The sequence below is a fragment of the Pempheris klunzingeri genome, chromosome 1 (genome assembly GCF_042242105.1).
Source record: "Pempheris klunzingeri isolate RE-2024b chromosome 1, fPemKlu1.hap1, whole genome shotgun sequence".
In the NCBI taxonomy this organism is placed as follows: domain Eukaryota; kingdom Metazoa; phylum Chordata; class Actinopteri; order Acropomatiformes; family Pempheridae; genus Pempheris; species Pempheris klunzingeri.
In genome coordinates, this window is record NC_092012.1 from 2,999,045 (window position 1) to 3,023,945 (window position 24,901).

A 24,901-nucleotide genomic window follows, 5' to 3' on the forward strand; every position below is an offset into this window, starting at 1 on the left:
AAAGAAGACAAAACGCTGCAGCTTAAACCAGCTAATTTAAATGCCCAGCATATCGGAGAAGGCTGCCACCCGGCCCTCTCTTCTCATTCCTACATGCACTCTGTCCAAGGACAATCTCCTGCGAAGCCACTTGTGTGCCCACTCATCATTCAGACTGTGATCATGGAAACAAACGCTCTGCTAATGTAGTCTGGGCCTCGGTGGCTCGTGCCTCTCATCGGGCTAATAAATGGAATATCAAGTGAGGGGGGACGGATGCTGCTGTAGTGGGACGATGACCCTCTGTGAGCCCTGCAGGCCCTGAAGGATTAAACAAGTCCAGCACCATAAACATGAGATTATATAATGGGTGGATTAGACCAGGACTGATGCGATAGAGGGAGAGGGAGGGGGTGAAAAAATGATTTTACTCGTACATTTTTACTAATACAATCCTACAGCCCTCCAAATCTAAAAGAAATGACAGTTTCTCTGACTCAAGGTCCTCTTACTGGAGTCTTCCTCGGTGTAATTATGCTTGGTAGTCATGGAGACGGATCTAGCTGTTAACTGAAATGAGTTTAAGCCTCAATGATAGTGAGAGTTTCTTCAGTTAAATTCTCCATCGTGACGGAGACCTTCAAACGCTGATTCTGTGCACAGAGCATCTGTGTTTTTTTCTTAAAAGCACTGAAGTGTTTTTCGCAGAACGAGCGTCGGCTGCAGAGCCGTCTTGTTACTATGGAGGCACGCTGCAGACTCTGGAGGATCATGACTTATTATTATGATTTACTAGCTCCTTCTTTCAGCCATCTTGCCACAGCAAATCTTTAATCATGTTTTATTGCCTGCTTTATTCTGGCAGCTGTTACCAAACATGTTGGTAAAACAATATTTAGAAAAAGTGCAACCAAAAGCTTCGGTGAAATGAGCCTCATGCTAATATGGTAATATAACTTCTATCAGCACAAACACACGGGCCTGCAGCTAGTGTTTGTTGTGGAGGAGGAGGAGGAGGAGGAGAAAAGGAGGAGGAGAAGTATTATGAGAAGATGGAGTAAGAAGAAGAGGAGGAAGAAAAAGAAGAAGGAGACGGAGGAGTAAAGAAGAAAAAGAAGAAGAAGGAGGAGGAGGGGGAGGACTGAAGAAGAAGAAGTGGAGAGGAAGGAGTTAAGGAAAAGACAGAAGAAAGAAGGAGGAGGACTAAAGAAGAAGAAGAACAGGGAAAAGACGAAAGAGGAGGACTGGAGGGGTTGTAAAGGAGAAGAAAGAGGAGGAGTAAAGTAGAGGAAGAAGAGAAGAAGAGGAAGTGGAGAAGAAGGAGTAAAGGAAAATACAGAAGAAAAGGGGGACTAAAGAAAGAGAATAAGGAAAAGAAGAAGAAGGCGGAGGAGTAAAGTAGAGGAAGAACGAAGAGAAGAACAAGAAGGAGGAGGAGGAGAGGAAGAAGAAGAGAAAAGAGGAGGAGGAGGAGAAGAAGAAGTGGAGAGGAAGGAGTTAAGGAAAAGACAGAAGAAAGAAGGAGGAGGACTAAAGAAGAAGAACAGGGAAAAGACGAAAGAGGAGGACTGCAGGGGTTGTAAAGGAGAAGAAAGAGGAGGAGTAAAGTAGAGGAGGAAGAAAGAAGAGAAGAAGAAGGGGGAGGAGAGGAAGAGGGAAAGCCTCCCTCTCCACTAGAGAACCTGAAGGAGCCGTCAGGCAGCAGGTGGTTGTTTCTAACATTAAGGAAGAAAGCGACGCTCTGGCTCCACCTGTGAGTCTTCAGCAAGAACATGAACATGACGTCCAACTCCATTAAACAACTAAGAGATATTATAAGATAAATAGAATAAAGAAACCGTGACATTTATCTAGAAAAAGGTCTGGAATGAATTCAAATCGTTCAATTAAAACAAATTTTCCACCAAAGGAATCTTGTTTCTTCAGTCTGGCAGGTTGCTGCTCGTTTGGTTTCCAGCTGGCAGCAGATAAAGTTTACAACCTGTGAGCGACTTCACGTTGAGCGGCAGTGTGATGAATGATAGCCCACCTTCAGAACAATGAGTTGCCCTCATTATGACGAGTCAGAGTCATTGAGGGGGGGAGGGGGGGTTATTAGCCACAGCAGGGAGGGCTAAATGTGGATATAATGAGTGGGCCTGGCGCTCTCTGACCATTCTGTAACTATTACAAAACAATATAAAAGGTGCTGATGAACACTTTAGCCACGTTAGCGATATAGCTTTGGGCACTGATGTCGGCTCGTTAATCTGTAAAACCAACAGAAGTCAATTATCTGTCAATTATCTGAAAAACGACTCGTGGTATTGCACTGAACATTGGTACAAACGTTCATGTTTCCCACAGGATGAACCCGCCAGCAACTGTTCTGTTGTCTGCACGCCGAGCTGTACTTTGAGATCCTAAATACATGATAATTCCCAGCATGCTGTGCTCCTATGCTAAGTGTTAGCATGTTAAAATGGCATCCTTTAGCGGGAAATCTCGCGAATTGTTCAATATGTTAATGTGATTATTATCTTTTGCCATCTCGACTGCAGCTGTAAAGTTGTTGTGGGAAACATGTTAGAAAACAACTGCTAATTCATACAGACGTGGAATAACATCAGTTTTCATTATGACGTGTGTTTGTGGCCACCTGATCAATTTTAAATCCGATATTCTCACTACTTTTAGCTCTATTTTGGTCTCCAAAAGTGTATTTAGCTGCCTGCTAGCGCTGCTGGAGAGGAGGTTGGTGTAGTAGTTAGTAAGAGTAAAGCAGAGCAGTAGCGTATTAGCATGCTACCATCTGCTAATTAACACTAAAGACGATGGATGACACTTGTGTTTGCAAATATTCAGACCTGAAAAGTATCAGATGAGTTCAAATGTTTAATCTGATGCACTGTGCGTTAGCAGCAGTTTCCTTGCACATCATACATTTGGTAAATGCTGCAGTGTGAACACCATGGCTACGTTAAAGAAATTATAATTTATTTATTTCTTAAATTATAAACCTTGCTTCCAGTTTGTCCCAGTGGCCTCTCACAGTATTGCATTAAAAGAATCTGCTGCAGCCTAAAAAGTATTTTGAAGCAGTGGTCACCGCTTTTTCTGGCGTCCGCACCAGGCGAGTGATTCTCATTGGACGGAAAAAGACACCATCTTTTCCTTCGTTATCCCCGTTCGTACGACACATCCACGGTGAACACAAGCCAGACACGGGGCAGGAGGCCTCACTGGTCCCTGACAAACAAGTTACTGGTGTGAAAACACTCCAGTCTGTCAGTGTTACAGATTTAGCAGCAGTTTTGTGATTAATAACTATTTTGTAGAGCTGTTTGCTGCTGACGGAGTGGTTTTAATGTGAAACTGAAGCAGAGGCCATGTTTCTTCTTGAGGGAGGGAGGGAGGGGCATGATTGATTAGTACACTGGTAAATCATTATTCTATCCAGATTCACCAATTAGCTCCTCGTCCATCAGAGTGCACATAAACTAAACAGAACACATAAACCGGCGCTGTGCTCTGAAGCAATACTGTAACTGCAGGAAATGAAACATTAAAGTGAATCATGACTCCAAGCAGGAGGGACAGAGTTGTACAGTGTACATTTCCTTAGAGGGACGTTACTGTGACATGCAGGTGATTTGTACCTGCTGCTTTCGGCGTAAGATGTATTAACACTGATGCAACTTCGAGTGAGCCTTGAGGGAAATAATCAAAGGGCTGAATTAGAGCCTGTGGTGCAGCAGCAAGCCTTCCTGATAATAAAAGCTTCCTGACTGTGGCTGCTGCAGCCAAGGTCCCTTCCTACAGCTCTTCAAACATACTGTAAGTTAAGTTATAACCAAAGATATTTAACAAAGACATTGTTAAATTTCGGCGTTCTACTTGGACTCGTTTTAGCCAATTTGGGCAAAGTTCATCAAGCATTTTACACCAAAAATGCCCCAAAGTTGCAGGTAAACATCTTTCTTGGATCAGATAAGCTGCTACTGTCAATCAGAGTCTACTTTTAATACATTTATCAGTGCAGATCAGCCAGGAATCTGTTTAGTGTTTTTCACTGGAGCAGAAACTCTCCTGGTTGAATTGTCAGCACAAATTACTAAGAGTAGCTGCTTTAAACATTGCTAGCGCGTGTTCATAATAACTTATATATAATAATGTTCCCTTTTGGGCCTCAAAAAACATTGTTAACACTGTTTTACCATCGTTCTACTTTGAGACTTTGACTAATTTGATGAGATTTGTTCCTAAATATGTTTTAATTTCATGTATAAATGCCGTGCTACTGCTGCTTGGAGGTTCAGAGAGCCTGGCTGTAAAACACAATGGGTTTTCATACGCTCTTTATCCGAGTGAAATGTATTCAACTTATATTTGACGTAACCTCATTTGCACAATAATGGTGCTGCTGCTCTTCTTCTGACCACACAATAACTGCAGCAGCTTTTAAAAGAGAGCAACTCGAGCACAAACATGCCCAATTAAATGAGCATTTATGCTGCGTTTTGTTAGAAGGGTGCACTCAGGGGCAGTTTCCATCCATCAAAAGACGGCAGGATGGAAAGCTGCGGTGGGAACAGGTACAGATCAGAGCGTCACCACAGCACAAACAGAGACCAGACCAGTCAGCAATACCTCAACCAGCACTGTGTCACATCTCTACATGTCTTGCCTATCAGATGAGAATATTTTAAGTCTTCCACTTATCACCTGCTACAAAAATAATCCTCAGGCAACCAGAGAAACCAATTAACGCCACCAACACTGAGATTTAAGTTACGACCCTGTGGTGCTATATGAAGCATCTTAAAGGAAAGACTAGATTCTAGATTGTTCTTGTTCTTAGACCTTAAAGGCAGAATGAGTTGGATTCTCCATGTATATGTTCACGTCTGAGTGTGTTGCAGTGGTTATCAGCAGACACGCTGCTGCCTTCTGTCTGTTTTTTCTTATTTTGCTGTGTTTGGGACGTTTTGTGTGCGTAAAGCTTTGGGCAGTGGGCGTGTTGCCCCCCCCAGCCAATAACACCATGCGAGATGTGAGGGTGGAACTATTAAAAACACATCATAAGCTCGCATCCAAGATGGCCGACGCAGTGCTGAGCAGGGGGAGAAGGAACAAACCACAACAAACAAATCCTCGTCATCCTGCCTTTAACCTGTGAGCTGCACAGCCCAGAGCTCCCTGGTTACCGGTGACGACCTAAATCTTTTAAAACAGGTCACAGATATGTAGTTTCATTCTTAAAAGAGGGTCCGTGGTTTTCTTTAACAGCCGCCCACCGCAGTTCTCAGCAAACGTTACTTAAACAGGGGGAAAACAGGGGGACTATTTTCTGTGGCGCATGGATCCACATTTGGTGCTGTAGTGAGTATTTGGGGCTGCAGGACGGTGTGTGTGTGTGTGTGTGTGTGTGTGTGTGTTCCTGGTGATGAAGGAACATGTCACCCAGGGCAACAGTCACTGATGTGTTTTTAATAGGTTCTGTACGGCAGAGGCGTGCTACGGCACAGAGGACGAAGATATTTCCGGCTTTAATACACAATAGGTGTTGGTGTTTTTAAGGGAGAATACAGAACATGATCTTCATCCTTTAAACGTCACATCACTCTTACTAAATATTGAGGTCTTCAGTGTGACGTGATATCAGCAGCATGTAATCAATTGCGATTAATGACTGTTTTTGCTGCCAAGTAAACTGTTAATTATTCCCAAGATTGATTTATTGATCGTTCTAAATGTAGAAAATAGTCTGGAAAGAAAAAAAAAAAAAAAGCTCCTTCTCAATTTCACACACCATCTGTGACGTCTGGCTTGTTTTGTCCAGAAAGACTTTTAATTCAGACAGATACAAAAACAGTGGAAAGCAGCAAATCTTCTAATTTGATGAGCATTTTTAATCCCTAAAGACATAAAGGATTATGTCATAATCAAACGTTTGGTTCACTGACTAATTTCCCTCCATTGAATAATCATTTCAGTAGTACTTTACAGTCAACCTGCCTCGTCTACTTCTACTGTACCTCATGAGTTCCTACATGACAGTTGGCAAGATGTGTCTTCCAAATGTCACCTGAAGAAGAGAAGAAGCTGTAATACGGAGGGCGGGGACGCAGTAATGGTTGAAACCTGAAGAACACGGTGCACACACTGTGGGGTCGCCCTCAGTTATACAACCAACACCTGACAGAGGTGAGCTTCCTGAGGAATAACTAACAGGAAGTGGACGTGCTTCCCTCTGAACGACTTCTCCTGGCTGCATTCTATTCTTTTAGGAGCACAGCGTCCCTCCTTTTAGGCAGAGGTCTCTGGGTAGAGTAGAGCTGCAACAATCTCTTCTTTAATTAAGTCATTTTCATGCAAAGATTGCAAAAAATGTTTTCGCTCCAAGTTCTCAAATGTGAAAATGTGCCACTTTTCTACATCTGACGTTGTCATGAATTGTCGGTCCGACAACACCGGACGCCTGATGAGGTCACCTTGGGCCAAAACGATGAATCAGTAGGTTGAGAAACTAAACTGCACATTAACTGGAGGCACAAGTCCTCGTTAGAAGCAGCCCTGGTGTATCGTTGGACTGTGGAAGCTCTATTAAGAGTAAGATTCACCAGAAATGGAGGAGATGTTCTTACGGGGATCTGAGCAGAGACTGGTCCTGTAGGGATTATCCGGCCTGAGCTGGTTTCCTGTCTCACACTGTTAACTGGTGAATGTGGTAGGGGTGGGGGGGTCGGGGGGGGGGGCTACGCCTCTAACCAAACCAGCACCATCGACTATCTTTGTTTCACAGCATCTTCACACTCCACCCTGCCTGATCCCGCTGAGCTCAGCACTCTGCCTCACCCACCCCGGGGCATTATGGGAGGGGAGTTCACGACAGGGGTGTGTGTGTGTGTGTGTGTGGGGGGGGGGGTTACCTAAGGGTAGCAGGCTTCATGGACGGTTCATCTACCGGAGAAAACAGTCTGATCTCATTGACTGCAGAACGCTTTGAGACTCAAGGACATTTCAAAGACGGCTTCCAGTGAAGGCAGATATATAAGAACAACATCTTTCTGTGTAGATCTTCGTCCACTAGTTTATTATCCACTAGATATTATCTTATCTTATCTTATCTTATCTTATCTCTTAAACCACTGGTTGGTTAACTGGGTGATCTAGTTAAGGCTGCAACTAGCTAACGGTTATTGAAATCTTGATGAGTTAATTAATTGTTCCATCGATAAAATATCCAAAACTGTGAGAAAGCTGCATCACAATGTCTCAACGTGACATCAGAGCTGAAAAAAGACGATGAGCCAGTTACCAAAACTTAGTCAGCAGCTGTTTTGTAATCAATTAATCACGCAAACGTGTCAGTAAACATGTTGGTGAGGAACTAATTGTCTTTTTTGGACGTGGTTTGGACTCTTGGGGATTTATAATGGGGATTCTACTTCATCAACTAAACGATTTAAGGAGAAAATGGTGACAAAGAGAGGAAATAATTGGCAGATTAATCAATAATGAATAGAACTGGTAGGTGCAGCCTTAGTCTTCAGATTGTTCTGTTTACTATCAGAAAAACAGTTAATATTCACGTTTGAGAAGCTGGAAACAGTGATTTCATTATTTTGTCTTGAAAGTATTAATCGATTATTGGAAGGTTTGCCGGGTGAATAGTTAACCTGAGGGCGTCTGAAATATTCTGATGGATGTTCGTCAATATTTTCTGACACTTTATGAAGCTAATGATTGATCAAGAAAATGAATATCCGATTATTTAAGAACAAAAGACCCAAAACATTCAGTTTAAATGAAGAACTGAAAGCACTGAATATTTGGCTCGTTATACTAACGAGTAATCAATTCTGAAATTTGTTGTCGTAGATAGATAGATAGATGTACTTTATTGATCCCATTACAGCAGCATAAATAAAATAAATACACAGTAAGGCAAAAGTAATAGCACTAATTGATCGACTAGTCGATGAATCGTCTTAACCGGCGACCTCAGAGGAACATTTCAAACATGTTGATCATGTAAATAAAGCGTAAGAGGAAACAACATCAGCTGTCGGTTCTATTTTTAGAGGATTTTCTCCATCGTGTTGCATAAGTTTGGAGTCTAATCCACGTCCCCGCTGCTGCACGCGGCCTGACTCCGCTTCACTGTCAGCGAGTCTCGGCCGCTGAGCTTCAGGTCATTGTTGTGTTGTGGTTTTTTTTTTTTTTTCCCACCTTGTAAATCAGGTCACCCGAATTCACTGAAGTGGCCTGAGAGCAGCTGACAAGTGAACATGAACTGTTGGCTGGACGTGAGTCAGAGTGACTGTTTACACTGTGGACCATGAGACGCAGAGAGGCTGCAGGCCTGCACACACACACACACACACACACACACACACACATACACACTAACACACACTAACACACACTAACACCAACACTGCAAACTGCATTATCATCCTGCAGGACGGTAAACAGACGAAGACACTGGATGTGTCTGCAAATGAGAGCAAAGAGGTCATGACCTCAGTGTTTTTTTGGGGAGTTTAACAACCTGAGTGTTCATCCTCCAGGTGCACATTCAGTACAATGCATATTCAAGGCTGTTTATATGTAGATTTTAAGCTAATATTCTTCAATTTTTCTGTTTTAAAGCCAAACAAAAACCAGTAATGACAATAAAATGAAATGATTCTGTATTTCTGACACAAAATTAATTCCAAGACGTTGTGAAAAAGCCCCTGAAGCATCACAGGGAGAGATAACAGTCACTAAAAACACATTTTAACGTCTAAATGAAATGAAATTCTCATTATTTTGTCTTGTCTTTTTGAGGCCGTAGTCACCTGAGGTCGTGCTGGGAGGAGTCAGGAAACCACTGGCCTCAGTATTTCTAAAATCTGCCTGTTCCCCTCACAGTGGGCCACACCAGAAAGTACACAATGTGACTTAAATGCACCATATGTGTGCTGCATACGCACCAATGGGAGGATTCCAGGCGGCTCCTCAGGTGATGATGAGAACACAGCAGATAAACACCTAGAAGCAGTGATGTTCCCGTTAGTCAGAAAGCTACTCACATCACAGAGATCCACGGCCCCTCAAAGCACCAGCACACACACACACACACTGTCAGCACAGGTTCCTGTCTTCGTGCAGTCAGATTCCTCCAGTGTCTTGGACCGTGTCTGCCTGCACAGATGACCGCTGCGCTGTTACAAAACAAGCCGCTCCGCTCCAAAGAGCTCTGCGCTCGCTTTTTACGCACCAAAAGAAAAAAAATGCCGAAAAGGCGCAGATGTCCGCCGCCTTGTCTGCTGTCTGAACGGGGAATAAGAGTCTTACCGTCCGTCGGAGGGGTGGATGGAGCTCAGAGGGAGGGGCGGTGCTGCTGCTGCTGCTGCTGCTGCTGGGCTGCGGATGAGGATGAGGATGAAGGCAGGATGCAGGATCGGCCTGGCACGGATCGACACCTACACTCACTGTGCTATCTGCTGCTGCTGCTGCTGCCTCGTGCTGCGTTCAAGGACCCGCGTACACTCCCGATTCAGAGGGAGGAAATGATCCAGCAGCAGCAGAGTGAGGGTGCAGTGATGAGCTGTGATGCAGGGCCGTAGCCAGGATTTTAGAAACACTCAGGTCCTCCAGCTGAGGAGGAGTTTTAGGGCCACGTGTGAGGAAAGAATGATATAAGACAAAGATTTTTAATTCTTATCTTCTTAAATTCCAAGAATAAAGTCAAAATGTTGAGCATTAACGCAACATTTCATGACAAACGTATGCACTAACAGGTCGACTTTAATCTTGAAATGTCGAGTTTAATCTTCACATTCAGAAGAAGTTTGCATTTCGATAATAAAGTTGAAATGTTGAGAATAAACTCATAGTTTGATTTATTCTCCAAAGTTTTAGGCTTTAATCTGGAAGTTGAAGTTTATTGTCAACATGCAAACATTAATTAATCGATTAGACTATATGCTATACTATATTTTACTTTGCAACACGATTGATCAGGAGAAAAGACTGTTTCCTTCCTGGATAAGCAGAAGAAACTGGATGGATGGAGTAAAATAATCAGTAAATAACCCTAATAGTTAGCACGGCAGCTAAGTTGATTGGAAACATCATCTGCACTTCATGTGGTCAAACGATAATGTAGCTCTGGCAGCAGATGTTCATATTCAGTTGGCACCTTTTTTGTCAAGTGAGTTTTAAACCTCTAGCAGAAATAATGTACAACCTGTGGCTGCCTTTAGAAAAGAGGAACTTCAGATTCAGAAAGCATCACAGTCTGCTGAATGGAGGCTTTTAGAGACTTGGTTGTCACATGCACCCAACACTACAGAACCTTTGTTATTCTATTCAAAGTTTATGTACAAATTTAGCTTTTCTGGACAAATAAAGTGAGATATTATTATCTGGTGGGAAGCGAGTGGGTTGCCTGTCCTGTGAAAGGGACTTTTCAAACAGCTGTGACTCAAACAGCAGCTGCTGGGTGGGACAGAGACGAACTAAAATAGAGTCTAAGCTCTGCCAACCGGACCCACTATAAACCATGAATCACTCCATCTGACTAACAGGGAGGGAGTGATGTTAATTCGGAGAGGTGGGTGTCATTGCTTCTGCTACCTTCCCTGACAAAAGCTGTCTAGACATTTAAAACTTAGTCCTTTAAATAACTTTTCTGCTTTTGTGGAACACAGAGGAAAATAATTTCATTTGATTCAGAAATAGCTCACAAAGTGGGGCAGGTAAAAAAAAAAAACCAAAACTTTACAAACTTTACTATGATGAGACGTTTCTGTTTTTGAGTTTGTGCAGGATAGAAAAGCTCCAGCATATAAAAGGGTATTTGAAAAGAGCTTGTTATGGTGTTTTATGGTGTTTGAACCTGTCAGTCAGTGGAGCTCTTGTCAGCTCTGTTGAAGCAGCACTGATGCAGCATCATCTCAGATGACCGGCGGTCTCCTCTAAATGTCAGGCAGCTGTTTGCCGTGCAGCTCGGACGCCCGGCCCGCCGCGCCCTTCTCCCCAGACGTGCTGTTTTTCTTTCCCCCGAATGTCCCGGCTATTCCGGCCTCCCCTCCCCTCCCCTCCCCTCCTCTCCCCTCCTCCTCCACTCCCTACATCACTCTCAGTGCTCTCACACGGGGAAGGACGCACGCAGCAGCTGGTCAAGGTCATGTGGCTTTTCAGTGTTTGTAGACTAATGTGTTTCTGAGAGGGAGAAGTATTTCCACCATGAGTGGACGCTTTCAACTCGAGCGTCTCTATTCTGTGTGGCTGGTGTTCATCTAAGAGGCAGCAGCAGTGTTCTCACTAAACACCAAGTGTGTGTGGTATCATAGCCCAAGGTCAGACACAACGTTTCAATCACACTCATTGATGGTGAGGGACGCCATCCCTTCTTCACTCAGGTCTGATTCATGTCAACTTAACGCCTCTCCAAACACTCACTTACTGCCAAAAGCTGCACAGACAGATGTTCCTTTCTTTAGCCGTCCAAAAATATCTCAACACGTACTGATCGGATTGACAGATTTTGTAATACATGCATTGTTCCCAGAGGATGTATCCTATAACTTTCACCATGTTGTTCACATTTGTGGTTTAGCATGAAATGTTTCAACAGTTACCAAGAAATTTGGTACAAAAAACAAAACGTTGTTGATGATCGTACCTGGCAAGTTGGAAAAATGTTTACTGACGCAGTATTTAATTTTATTTGATCTGTTTTCCACAAATATAACGATCTTTCTCTTTAACCACAGATTGGAGCGTGGACGCAAACCCCCCCACCATTAACTGTCAGAACTTTGGTTATTGCAATCTTTGATGTTCCCAACCAAACTGGTTCATAACCAAATGCCTGAACATGTTATTTAGCTACAGCTAATGTTAGCATGCTCACAGGCCAGACTCAGATGGACACGGTGAGCAAACATACCTGTTAAACATCAGTATGTTTGCTTTGAGCATTAATGCTTCAGTGGTGGCTGTAGATTCTTGTGTGTCCTTGAGGCCTGGCAAAGGTGTTGGATCCCTCCCTCATAAAACATTTGCATTAAATGTGCATCTGTGCATTGTTTAGAGTCGTGTTTGTTAGCTGGCCTCTGCTGACGTGTTGTTGACGTGAGCGAAGAATCCTAGCGGTCAAAAACTCTGCAAGACGCCTTTAATGACAGTTCCACCTGTTAGCCAAACAAATCTACCTCCATAGCAGTGCATCAACCCTAGCTGCCAGACGACATGCTGCTGTGATCTAGCAAAAGAAAGGCTCCCTTCACCTTTTTCTGTCCCTTTGCGTCTTTCTGTGCAACAACGATACTGGAGCTGCAGACGACGCCTGTTTAGCCCATGTCCGTTATTTTTCTTAAAGCAAGAGTCAGCTTAAAAATGTAAATGAATCAACCTGCAGCTCCCTTCAGGCCACTTAGTGGAGGCTGTTGTCAGGACTGACGGATGAACTGTGAAAGAAAAAAAAGTCTTCAGCAGCAATTTAGATTTTTGAATCAATCATAACATTAAAGCTATTTGTGAAGTACAAACACAAAACATTCACTTATTCTGGCATTTTAGTGTTAATGGCTTTTCTTCTTTCTACACCATTTAGACCCCCTTTACTTTACTTTACTTTCTTTTTTTTTTGTCTCTTTTCAGTTTTACTCAAATTAAATCGCTGAGGTTTTGGACTTTTTTGTTTCGCCTCTGGCTCTGGGAAATATGACGGGCTGTTTTCATTACTATAACATTTTATAGAGCGAGTTATCGAATAAAGAATAAAAAAAGACGAGTTGCAGCCCAAATACGATGACAAATGACCCATCATGTACTGAAGGTAAAGGGAGACAACCTAAAAACACCCCCTAACATAAACTGATCTATAGAATACTCTAAACGACGGCTCTTCTTGCACTGGATTGCAGATTGCATGGATAGAAAATAAAACTAAATAACTCTCTTGTTTCACATTGCAGCTCAGCTTACAGTCATTTCTCTGTCAGTGCACCGGTGTGTGTGTGTGTGTGTGTGTGTGTGTGTGTGCACATGTGTGTGTTGGCATGCTGGTGTGTGCCATCAGGTCCAGATCAAAGGCTGTGGAGCAGGATACTCTCCCTCCTGATGTGCAGCCCTGACTGCGGAGGTAGCTGAGGGACAGATCAATAACAGCTACTGAATTAATAATCAGCACGCGTCCTCCTAAACCGCACCCAGAACAAATGCTGGAAATCTTTAAGGCGTGTCATTAAAATTCCAGTTACTCATTAGATAACTAACAATCAACACAAGATTGCACGTCGTCCCCGCAGGTTATTGTCTGATATCAGTCCCCTGTGCTTCGCTGTCACCTGCTCTTTTAAAGCGCAGCTCTTTTGATTTGCTGCACATTTGAGCCCCTCTCAGGCAGAAATCAATGGCGAATCCGATTACTGTAAACCAAGCATGTGCAGGCGGTAGAGGGGGGGGGGGAAACTCATGAGCAGCACTTTCATTGGTTTAGTGTCTTTACCAAAAAAACGTGTAGAGATTAAAGAAGAAATGACATTAAATGAGTAGTACGTGCAGTTAATGGTGCAGTAATGCAGTTGCCACACAGGAAGTACACTTGCTGACACTGCAGCGTTATATTACTGCCCACTCATGATGCATCTGCTTCCATTACTCTGAATATTGTTTACTGTGCCCTTTTTTCCCTGCTGTCCTCCTGCCAGCATCTCTGTCGTGTGTACGCGAGCAGAATAGCAGCGGATAATATTATACCTGTGTGTCCTATGCATGCATGCATGCATGTGTGTGTGTGTGTGTGTGTGTGTGTGTGTGTAGGGTCTTAAATACTGCTGCTCAGCTCCCTGACAGCCTTCTCTCTGTTGCAGCCATCACTCTTCTCCGTCTCTACCTGTCAGCTTCGGCCTGCTCCTACGTCTGCCACACCCAGTGAACACTCGCTTCACCCTTTAGGTGTGACTTTGTGGGGAAATTGAATCGTATGTCACCTGTGACGTGAGCACGCTCTTTATTCAGAAGCTACTGTGATGCAGCAGTGGATGTTAGTTTGTTTTTTAGCTCTGTTAGATGTCGGTCCGTCTACCACTCTGGTCCAGACTGAAATATCTCATCAGCTGGTGATTTGCTCCCAGAGGATGAATCGTACCAACTCTGGTGATGAACTGGCATAAAAGTTTTTATTTAATCATTTCTGATTCCCTGTGGATGAATCTTTCTGTCATAATCATCTAAACTTTTCCTCTTGTGCAACTATTAAGTTCACGTTTGTGTTTTTTTTTCCGCGTTATATCTCAACACCTATGAAACATGACACAGACCTTCATGTTCCCCTCAGGTTGAACTGTAAAAAGCTCTGACTTTTCAATAAGCATCATCATTAGGTCCAGATTTTAATTTGTCCACTGTTCCATTAACAGAAATAGTAGTATCCAAACATATGAACACTGGCTAATTTATGGGTTCTTTTGCCAAATAAATACATTTTCTCTATGTGGACTCTATTCAGAAGGCATTTAAAGAGGAAATAATGAATATTTACAGAGATACAGCGCTAATAATTAGAGTTAAGGTAGAATGGTTCCCCTTTTTGCTTTGATTAATTCATAATTTCCACTGAAAAAACGGAGAGATTTAACAACAAAGTACTAGTTACTAGTTACTAACTCAGTGCCTTCAATAACCAGGAACGGACAAAATGGTTTAAGTCGATGACAATTAGAATATTTTCATCATGGAAAATAATCGAAGAGGTGCTGTGATGTATTATATCGGACAACTTTATTAGTTTCTTATTAGTTTTATTAGTTTCAGTTACAAATGACTTGGAGTTGTTTATCTGTATAAAAGTGTTTTGTTACATGACAACACAACATCTCATATGATTCCAGAGAAAGACAGTAAACAGTGATATTGAATTATTGCCACTGAGCTTTACTTCCCACAGTTGGCCACATTTCCCCTGAGGGCCTTCGGGGGAGACCAGGTTTTGTTTATTGGCCATCGGTCTGCAGCGCAGGTCCTCTGAGTCTTTATTAATTGCACCATGTGGGCGACAGCTGCATTCATGGAGACCATTATTACTGCCACCCTCCTCCTCCTGCTCTCCTGGGATGAAACGTGATCTTTCATGTTGCCAGATCGTCCCTGAGCCTCATCAGTCAGTCAGGGAACGGTCTGCTGTGAGACGCTGAGGTCTGAGGCACTAATGGACAAACATTGATGGATGCACTGATTGCCTGTGTGTCATACTGTATCTGTTTCATGACGCAACGGGCGTTAGTCCTGCACGGCTCCTCAGGGGATTTCAAATTGACAAGATGGTAACACATCTGAGGAAGATGAGATGTTGGACCCATTGTTTATACTATAAGGTTTTTCAGAAATAGTTTAATATATTTTAAAATCTGTAAATGCTCTGGTGATCAGAAATCAGGAATTTAGAATTCCGAAGTTGGATGAAACTGTTGATTGTCATATTTAGTCTCTTTTTTTTTAATTAAAATAACATAATGTGATGAATTCTCTTGGCCCATGATTTGTTTGGCTGCACTGTAAAAAAAAGACAGCAGCTCTTCTTCTTTGGAGGTGGTTTCCACCATTTGCGACAGAAGTTTTGCACATTTATTATTAAAGCACACTTGTCATTATGACCAGGAAGTGCAGAAAGTGTGTGTAAAACTGTGAGGATAATTTGTAGGATTTATTTTGTAGGATGTTTATTTTCCCTTGAAGCCTGTTTCATATGTTTCTAATACGGTTAGTGAGTGATGTAAACAGACACTCACATTTACTGCAATCCAACACATCTTGGGGCATCTTTAGAAATAAGCCTTATTCCTACAGTACTGGGTGAGCTTTCACTTTAACTGCCCCACTGTTCTCATCACTCTCCCCCCCCATATCTCAATCAGACAGCCTTACCTCCTCTCATCCCTACGTTGTGTGTCTGTCTGCCTGTGTGTTAAGGCAGATTAGTGTGTGTGTGTGTGTGTGCACTAGCTAAAGGGAGGCAGCGCAGGGCCTTCAGGAAAGCTGAGCGACTCGAGGGCACTGGCCGTGCTTTAGCACATATGCCACCCATCAGGGAGGTCACTGCCAGTTTGGCTGCCACGTCGCTCTTCCACGTGGGCAGCCGAGAGCTCCGGTCTGGAGGGAAGTGTAACTGTTATTTTCCTGCAACGCACATTTTTACCCAAGTGAGTTGTTAATGAAAAATGTCACTCTGGCTTAGAAATGAAATCTACTTGAACTCGGTGACGTGACTGATCCACGAAGGCTTTCTCAGTGACAGCGAAGACACAAAGACTCTGCTGTGATGTGGTCGACCCTGCGTCTAAATCTGTGTTTCTCCGCTGATGAGCTTGACAGCTTCAGACGTTTCTATTTTAAGATGTACGAACAAGTTTAGATTGATAATGTGAACGCTCCTGACGTTCCCAAACCATTTAGGAATGCCGATAAACTACCGACCTTTAATTAGTGGAAGCTGGTCCTGCTCGATGGTTCGTGGTCCTGTAGGTTTTACTTTGTGTTTTCTGTGGCTTAGCTTGTCAGCCATGATGACTGTGCACTCCACAACCAGCTGCACATTAGTATTCAAGGCACAGCCGAGGAGGAGCCATCGCAGCACGAGCAGGCAAGCCGATTCTGCAAACAGCCACACTTGTGGGTGCTGTGAGAGATTTTCCTGAGAGGTAAATACTAATCAGGAGTGAATCTCTAAACCCCTCTGAGCATCACTGGAGTGAAAAGAGTCACTGGAGGACGGCTCAAAGGGACTGACCTTCAATTGGAGGGTGCACCCGCCGCTGAATAGACGTTTTTACTGCCTGGATCTGATCAATTTTCCAATGTGACCTTTGAATGCCAGCGAGCAACACTGAACACAGTTGCTTCGCGCCACCTCACCCTAAACCTGCCGAACTGTGAACTCAAGTGTTTCCCGTGAGCTTAATGGAGATCCAGTCGGGCTTGTATGCAATATAGGAGCCAACGCAGCATGAAAACACATTATTAGAGCATTTTATTGGCCGCACAGCTTCTCACACAGCTTCTCGTGGCGTCTTTACGTCCACAACGTCTGAACTATTCCCCTCAGCACATCCAGCGCACCTTCTCTCCCACCTCCTCCCGCAAAAAATTGATTGGTTCTCTCATTTTCATTCAAACCACTGATGTCAATAAGAGCCTACCCAGTGTTTGGAAAACAACCTGAGGAGCACAGCACTGCAAATCATAAAACCGCCTCCTGCACACAACCGATTTTCCCCCCAATCATGTTTTTTTAATGTCAATGACCTCGTCCCCCAAAAGACCAACAATGAATTGATCCACTAACAAGTATTGTGTGTGAGTCCTCTTCTTCCTCTGGGTCATGGAGCCCCACTGTTGTCCCAAAACTATTAAAAACCACTTCAGTGAGCCTCGCTGACATGTTCCTTCATCATCATCAACACACACACACTGCAGAGCACATGACAGGATCCCACACACACCGTCCTGCCGCACCAAACACTCACTAGAGCACCAAATGTGGATTAATCCGCCCCTGTAAATAGTGCCCGACACTATTCTGCACTATTTCTTCCTGTTTTATATATTTTTTGTTTTTTAACACATTAATTAATTCACAAAGTAATTACCAAAAATTTGATTTGTGTCTCCAGAAGGACCCGGTGGGCTCGGAGCTGAGAGCCAGACAGTGCAGGCGTTGTTCTGGTCTTTACATGGTATTTGGTAACATAATCTAGACCAGCACCGGCCTTATCCCTTCAAATCAGAATCAGAAAATCAGACTACAGTGTGAGGTTTGCTGCTGCCATTTTGTCTGAGGCTGTTTCTCGCTCTCAGCCTGTTTGAAGTCGGTGCCTCGGGCAACATGGCCTTTTGAATCTGCTCACTGTCAGGGGTTCTTTCTTTCTTTTTCCAGCCCAACAGATCACGGCCCGACTCTGTGCCTGCTTCAATGTTCCTCCCTCAATCTAGAAGGACATTGTTCTTGTTCCCATGTCTTTGTTTGCTGTTTTCAAATTGTGAAGCACTGCATCCCTGTTTATGGATACAAAGACAACCAGAGACTTTTTCAGACCCGTGTTTCAATTCCACAGCAGCTTTTCGATCTTCTCCTAAATTCATTCACAGCTGAGTCTGCTTTACTGTACTTTCCCTCCGGGGTGTGTGAACCTGATATGAACCAGAATCCCCAAAGACTCAAACAGTCTTCTTTAAAACTTAATCAAGCTATTGTTGCAGGTTACTGATGCTGTTCGTGCCTTCATTATTTCAAGTCAAGTGAAATAATGTGGCCCAGGTCGAGACAAGATCAGATCACCGGACTAAAACAGGATGGAATCAAACCACGCTAGCAGCAGAGATGTGGAGATGTTGGTCGGTCCAGTATTTCTGGTCTCCTGACGTTCCCTTTAGCGCCACCATGAGGTTGACCTTAGTGGCTCTGGGTTAAATGTCTCAGCAGCTATTAGATATCTCACCATGAGATTTAGCAGACACACTTTACGTCCCCTTTCAAAATGACTTGTAGTCGCTTTGATGATCATCTGACTTTTCCTCTGGTGCCATCATCAGGCCAAATACCTGCAGAACTAATGACAAGCCCACTGGCCTCAACTCTACTTTGTGTTTAGTGCTAATTAGCACTGTTGCCCACTAGCTTGAGTGTATCCACAGATCCACTGAGCTGCACTAATCCCTCCATCGTCCTTCTTAACTGTGCATAAAATAACAAGGGCACGTCCTCTTAGGTTAAAATGCATCTACTGTCCAGTGCTAGTAAGAAACCGTAGGCAGGAATTAGTTCATTATAGCATGATAATCCCTGTGATGTAAGTGAAAACCAGTACCGAGTGGACTCCTCTATGTGCTATAATGGAATTTTCTGGAACACTGCAATGTACCGCTAACCTCCCACACCATATCAAATGATCTAAACGGTGAAATTTAGATAGCAGGTTGATATTCTGCTTGTCAGCAGCATCCATAGACTGTCTAGACAAATCCTGCAAATTACTGAAATTCAATCCTGTAGCTTGTGTGTCTGTGTGTGTCTGTGTGTGTCTGTGAGTGTGTGTGTTGCTTCAGCAGGCAGATGACTGCAGCAGTCTGTTGGAGGTCCTGAGGGACCTGCTGTGTTTGATTTAGGCTGCTGCACACATCTCTGCATGTTCATGTGATGCTTTCATCTCTGTGTTTACCCGTATGGTTTACATGCAGCAGGGTTTCATGAGTGCGGCCGGGTGAGGTTTCAGTTGCAGTTTAGAACCTGCAATCGAAGACACAGTGAGAGAATAATCAATAGAATCAATGTGGTGCTCTACTGCATGTGATCAAGCACTAGAGATGCTTTCACCCTCTTCCTTATTGTTCTTGTACATGACTAGTTTATTTCTGCTGCATTCATTATCTTAGTATTAGTCTGAAATATTGTTTTCGGCTCACAAGTGATATTGCAGTTTTTCTCTCTGTGCTGACAAACAGACCTATTTGTCCCTTTGTTTCACTGTGACTTAAGACTGAGTTACTTCCTAAAGATGCCTCACGAGTGAGGGTTATTCCTCTCATCCTGCCAAACTGCAGCTTCAGCGACATCTCACCTCTCTCATGTCTTTGTAATGCAAATGCGCGCATGTAAAACCCCAATTAGAAACCCTGCACGTACCTGCGCGTGGCCAAGAAATCCCTCCACTCTCTGCACTTCAGTGCATGCGTGTTTTGAAATATACATTTTTTCGGCTCAGTAGAATAAAGAGCTATTTTGTTAGCTGCAAACTGCACAAACCTCTTTGGCACACGAGGACTTCTGCCTCCTGTAATTTGTCAAGAAGCAACACTGATGTATAGTAATCACAGCTACAACCAAACAGCACGGGCTTTGTGTAAATTAAGTAAAAATGATGTCTGCAAAATGTTTAGGCTTTTACTTAGTTATATTCCTGTTGCATGGAACTCTGTAACAGATAGAAATACTGATATTACAGCCTCCACACGTCAAGAGAATAATGCACTGGATTACAAGGTGCAAACAGGTATAAATACATGCAATAAAATTGGTGCCAGCAGTGGCAGGGTTAACAGGAGGAATACTCAGACTGGAGCCACGGTGATTCTCTCTGAGTCTCCAGCAGCACTCAGCCAGCATCTATCTGTGCTCCTGTAAAATCGCCATATCGGGGGGGGGGGATGCAGCAGGATTGGGAGGAAAAAGTGTGCTGGCCGAGAGAGAGAGAGAGAGAGAGAGAGAGAGAGAGAGGAAGAGGTTCAGACAGCAGAGAGGCAGAATGAATCTGTGCCAGAGGTGAGACAGGATGAGCTTTACAGGTGCTGGCAGGCAGATTAAACATCAGGTAGAGTCCACTTCCTGCTAAGTTCATCTCCTCCTGGTTCTACGTCCACACTAGGTCACCAACACGCAGTTTGAATTGTTTGCTCTTCCTCCAGAGAATTAACAGACAAGAAGATCGATGTCCGGTCATTATAAAACTATAGCCGGCATCTGGTTAGCTTAGCTTAGCATAAAGTTTCCTCTAAAGGGAACAAAATCTGGTGTGTCTGACATGTAAACTACAAGTTGTTGATTTGCATGTTAATTAGAAGATTTTAAAGGTGCTGGAAGGAGGATTTATGGACTTTGGACAGAACTAGACTAGCTGGTTCCCTTTGGTTCCAGTCTTTATGCGAGTCTTCTTGTGCTTCCTATGAAATATCCCCCCCAAAAAACCCCACTGTCCACTATTCGCACAACAACAAACGACAGACAGACACAGTTTGAACTCAGCAGCTACATTTCCCACAGGAGATGATGGAGAACGAGGCGGCAGCGACAAGAGAGTGAATGTTGGACTTAAATTCGTCAGGTGGCAGAAACACGACTCCAAATGATTGTTAATGTTGCTCCGTGTGTCAATACTTTAGAGGTGATGATGTGTTTCATGATTCTGCTGCCCCCAAATGGCCAAAAAAATCTGTTATTGCAGCTTTAATGCAGACATTAAGGATGGATTCCAACAAAATCACTCCTGACTCCACCTTAATAAACTAATAAACAGATCAGGACACTCCTCCTGACGAGTGCTCTTCTGGAGGAAGACCAAGAGTTTGATAGACATGGTCGTTCACCAGGTAGGAAGCATGAAACAAAATGGTTGCATTATGGGTAATGTAGGATCCGGTGCTTTTGGAGCTTGACCCCAAACTACGAACTGTAAATGAAGACGTCTATCTTGGTTACTCTGTCTCTCCAGGAGTCCCTCAGCTGGATGGATCTCTTTAAAACGATTGATCACAAAATGGTCAAATGGATACTTGCATGTTAGAAACACACTCACAGCACTGATGTCGACAACACATGTGCTTTTTTCTGCTCTTTACGTAACACAACCAGCCGAAGAACTGTGTGGGAGGAGAGCTGTGCACCAGGATCAAACTGCCTTTCTCCTGTTCGGTGAACGTTCGGCTCCATTTATTCAGCCGGAGCGTCCAGGTCTGTTTGACCCTGCTGGGCTGTTATCATAAATGTGGGTGACATGAGTGTTTTCTGTGTAAATACTACCAGAGAACGGTCCCATTCACAGAAGTGAACATCCAGAGGCCTGCTCACCCTGCAGGTACTGTTCACCCTCACAATCAGCCCTTATCGATTCCCACTCTGACATGCAGACTGCATATGAGAGCCTGATCAATACGAGTTGAGTCTCCAGCTCCCCAGGAGGCGTCTCATGTGTGTGTGTGTGTGGGGGGGAGGGTGTCGAGGACAAAAGAGACGCAGTGTGTCAGAGCGGCCCTACACAGTCACAGCTCCATACGGGCTGAATGGGAACAGACGTGTGTGATGAGACGATAAGGATGCAGCAGCACATTCATTCCCTCCAGCCAGACTCTGATAGCATCTCAACTCTGAGCGGGCGATCGTGTCCAAGCAGCCAAAAGAGATAACTGCAACTTTCACGCGCTCCCAAACACATTTTAATACACAGCGTGCTGGTTCGGTGAGCTCAAACTGACCTTTGACCTCTGAAGAAAACTGAGCGGTGTGTCTGGTCTCGAACAGCTGCAGCTCCTTGTTCAGGTCGCAGGCAGTCAGATCGACGTTCCAGGAACGTAAACCTGTCAGAGGAAACTGCATGAATAGTGTTTATCCATAGAGGAAGGCACATTCATTCATTCATTCACTCCAGTGTCTCACTGTTTGTCCTCAGAGATCCTAAAAGTTAAACACCTCTTTGTCTCCTCAGACTCACGATTAAAGTAAAGAAGCCTGCACATTGATAACATGAAGTAAATGTGAGTAGTGTCTTGTTTTTTTTTTTTTTTTAGAGTTTAGAGGGAAAGAAGAGTAGGACAGTAATAACAGCTGCACGAGGACAGACGTGTGTTAGAGGCTGCTGACAGTGTTTAGCTGCTCTACTGACCCCAACTCTGATTTTAAGAACGTTTTTAAGATAATAAGAAGCCGGCGATGTTAGTTAGTATCACAAACACTTAATGACCTGCTGTTGTCCTAAAGACTTTTAAATGGACAAACATCCAAACACGTATTGGGGAACTTTAGGGCTTCAGATCAAAATTTTCACACATAAAACATGTTTGCATGTAAAATAAAATGCAGTATAACACGAAATGTAGCTACAATTGGCTCCACATAGACGAACCATCAGTAATAACACACAATATGGTATTTATATAACCATTCTGCATGATTAGCACTTTTACTTTCCATACTTAAAGTACATTTTGTTGATGCTGTACTTTTACTTAAGTAAAGGGTGAGAAGACCTCAACTTCATCTTCAACTACCGAACTAAGAAACTAACAATATGAGTCATTTGAGAACTGAATTCTGACTCACTTCTTGTCTTTTATGCCCCAAATCAAACTGTACAGATATTTAAAGATGTTTTGTAGAACTGAATGTGAACACACAGTAAAACAGCTACAGCTTACCGTGTTAGTTTAGAGTACATTTAAACAATAAAGGCATTTAAGTTGAATTAAACAACAGGTTAAAATGGTTAAGAAGATGTTTTCAGCTGCAGTGGGTGTCTCCAGGCTTACACCTGTACACCTCCTCGCTCTGGCCGGTCGCTCCCTGCAGCAGCAGGTCCTCTGGCTGCTGCTCTGCAGGCGTACCTTGTGTGATCTGTTTCCTGGCAGCGTCAAGGTGATGACTGGTGGAAATCTCTCCGATCACAATCAGCATGCGATAGTTTCTGTGCTGGAGCGCGGCTTCGGCGTGGCGCTGGCCATGGTGCTGAACACACTCCTCCGGCTCTGCTCGCTCCACTGAGGCAGCGATGGGGATTTCCATGGTAACAGTGCCACCGGTGGACGCTGAGCCCTTTTCCATCTCCATGACAACTGCATCCGGAGCAAGCACCATGACAGTGCAGGATGTGCTGGGAGGACGGGTGGGTGTGGCTCCTTGGATGGTGGATTTTCTGATTGGATTGCAGGTTATGTGGCTATTTGACGTCACAGCATATTATTGGACCAAAGGAGCTGAGGGGGATGATTGATCTTGATCATATTTCCTATATGACACTTATAGACTGGTGATAATGAAGACAGTAAAGAGGAAGATATTATTTCCTTTGAACTAGGAACTATTAACACCTTATTTTCCAAATGCGATGTTTCAAAACACCCGCAGCTCAGGAATGAACATCCATGCTCGAATGCTTTTTAACAAACTACACACACATAATGATCAGGGGTTATCGAGTGCAGTCAGTGCAACTCAGAGTTTCCCTCGTGTTTGTCTTTTTTATTCAAGTCTGACAGACAAAAGGGGCTGAAAATAAGACATTTGTGGTGCACAAAGGTTCTATTTATATTGGTGTCACTGCAAGTACCAGGCAATGTGCTTTGGTTACTAAACTGACACCTCTTTGTTCCCATCGTAAGCAAAACAAGACTTCAACTGTGTGGAGAGTAACACTGACAACAAAGGCTCGCTGTCAGCGTAGAAAAAAATGATATTTTAGGCTTCATAAAACGTTTGAATTTGCTCAGACAAAGCAGTGCACAGTGTCAGTCCAGGCTCTTAGATATTACAATATGTGCAGGATATGTTTGGTGATATTTGATAGCATCCTCTGCATAGTTAAAGCTTCGTACATCTTCCTTTTCTGAGCTTCACTGATGTCCAAAAACACCAGCACTGTTGCCCTGGGTGACACGTTCCTACATCACCATCCTCCGTCCATGAAGGCGACGATGTTGAAACTGTTTTAAAGGCACGTTAGTTCAACGTCACGCTTCTTTTGACCCTCACTGATATGAATGGGATGGACAAAATAATAGAAACATCCACTGAAAATGACCATACGGTTGAATGGACACCTGTGAAGTAGTTTCAGCACAAGCTGAACATTATAACCTTTAAATGAAAGGATTTATTGAGGCTCTGCTTTATTAAAGTGCATTGTTTTTAGCTCTTTGTGATAAATATATGTGATTAGTTCAAATTAGCATAAAGACTAATATTATACTCTCACTGAAGTCATTTTTTAGTTGTCACTGTGGGTCTAAATGGGTCTGTGAGCCTCATTATCCCTGTTGATGCTGGTCTGTCTTTACAAGCGTGAGTTTGCTCCTTAACAGAGGTGCTGATGGATCACTGTGGGCTTTAACGTGGCTCTTCTCTGTCTGAATCTCTTCTGGGGAAGGTGTGCTTTACCAGGAGTGAGTCAGCACTCCAGTCTGAGACACTCCACAGGGTCTACTGGCCTCTGCTGGGAGGACAGGGAGCTGCAGGAGCTGGGGTTTTTTTATATCCCTGAGAAGTGTCCAGTGTTTGCAACCCAGGAACCCAATTACAGATCATTTCAAACAATCTGACTCTGAGTGTTTTCAGCTTTCTTTAGAAAAGCTGTCATATATATATATATAAGACAATAGAGATGCTGCTATAAATTGAACT

At 43.5% G+C, this 24,901-nt stretch overlaps 1 protein-coding gene across 1 annotated transcript in view; it reads right to left on the reverse strand.

The window, feature by feature from the left end:
* map1aa (microtubule-associated protein 1Aa) overlaps window positions 1-23,359 on the reverse strand; it is a 37,103-nt gene extending 13,744 nt beyond the window's left edge. Inside the window, exons 1-2 of the mRNA XM_070833568.1 lie at window positions 23,110-23,359; window positions 21,985-22,086 (exon numbers count right to left, since the gene is read on the reverse strand). Of these exons, the coding sequence (XP_070689669.1) occupies window positions 21,985-22,086; window positions 23,110-23,359 (352 nt within the window). The remainder of the gene's footprint in view (window positions 1-21,984; window positions 22,087-23,109) is intronic.
* Window positions 23,360-24,901: the final 1,542 nt, after the last annotated feature.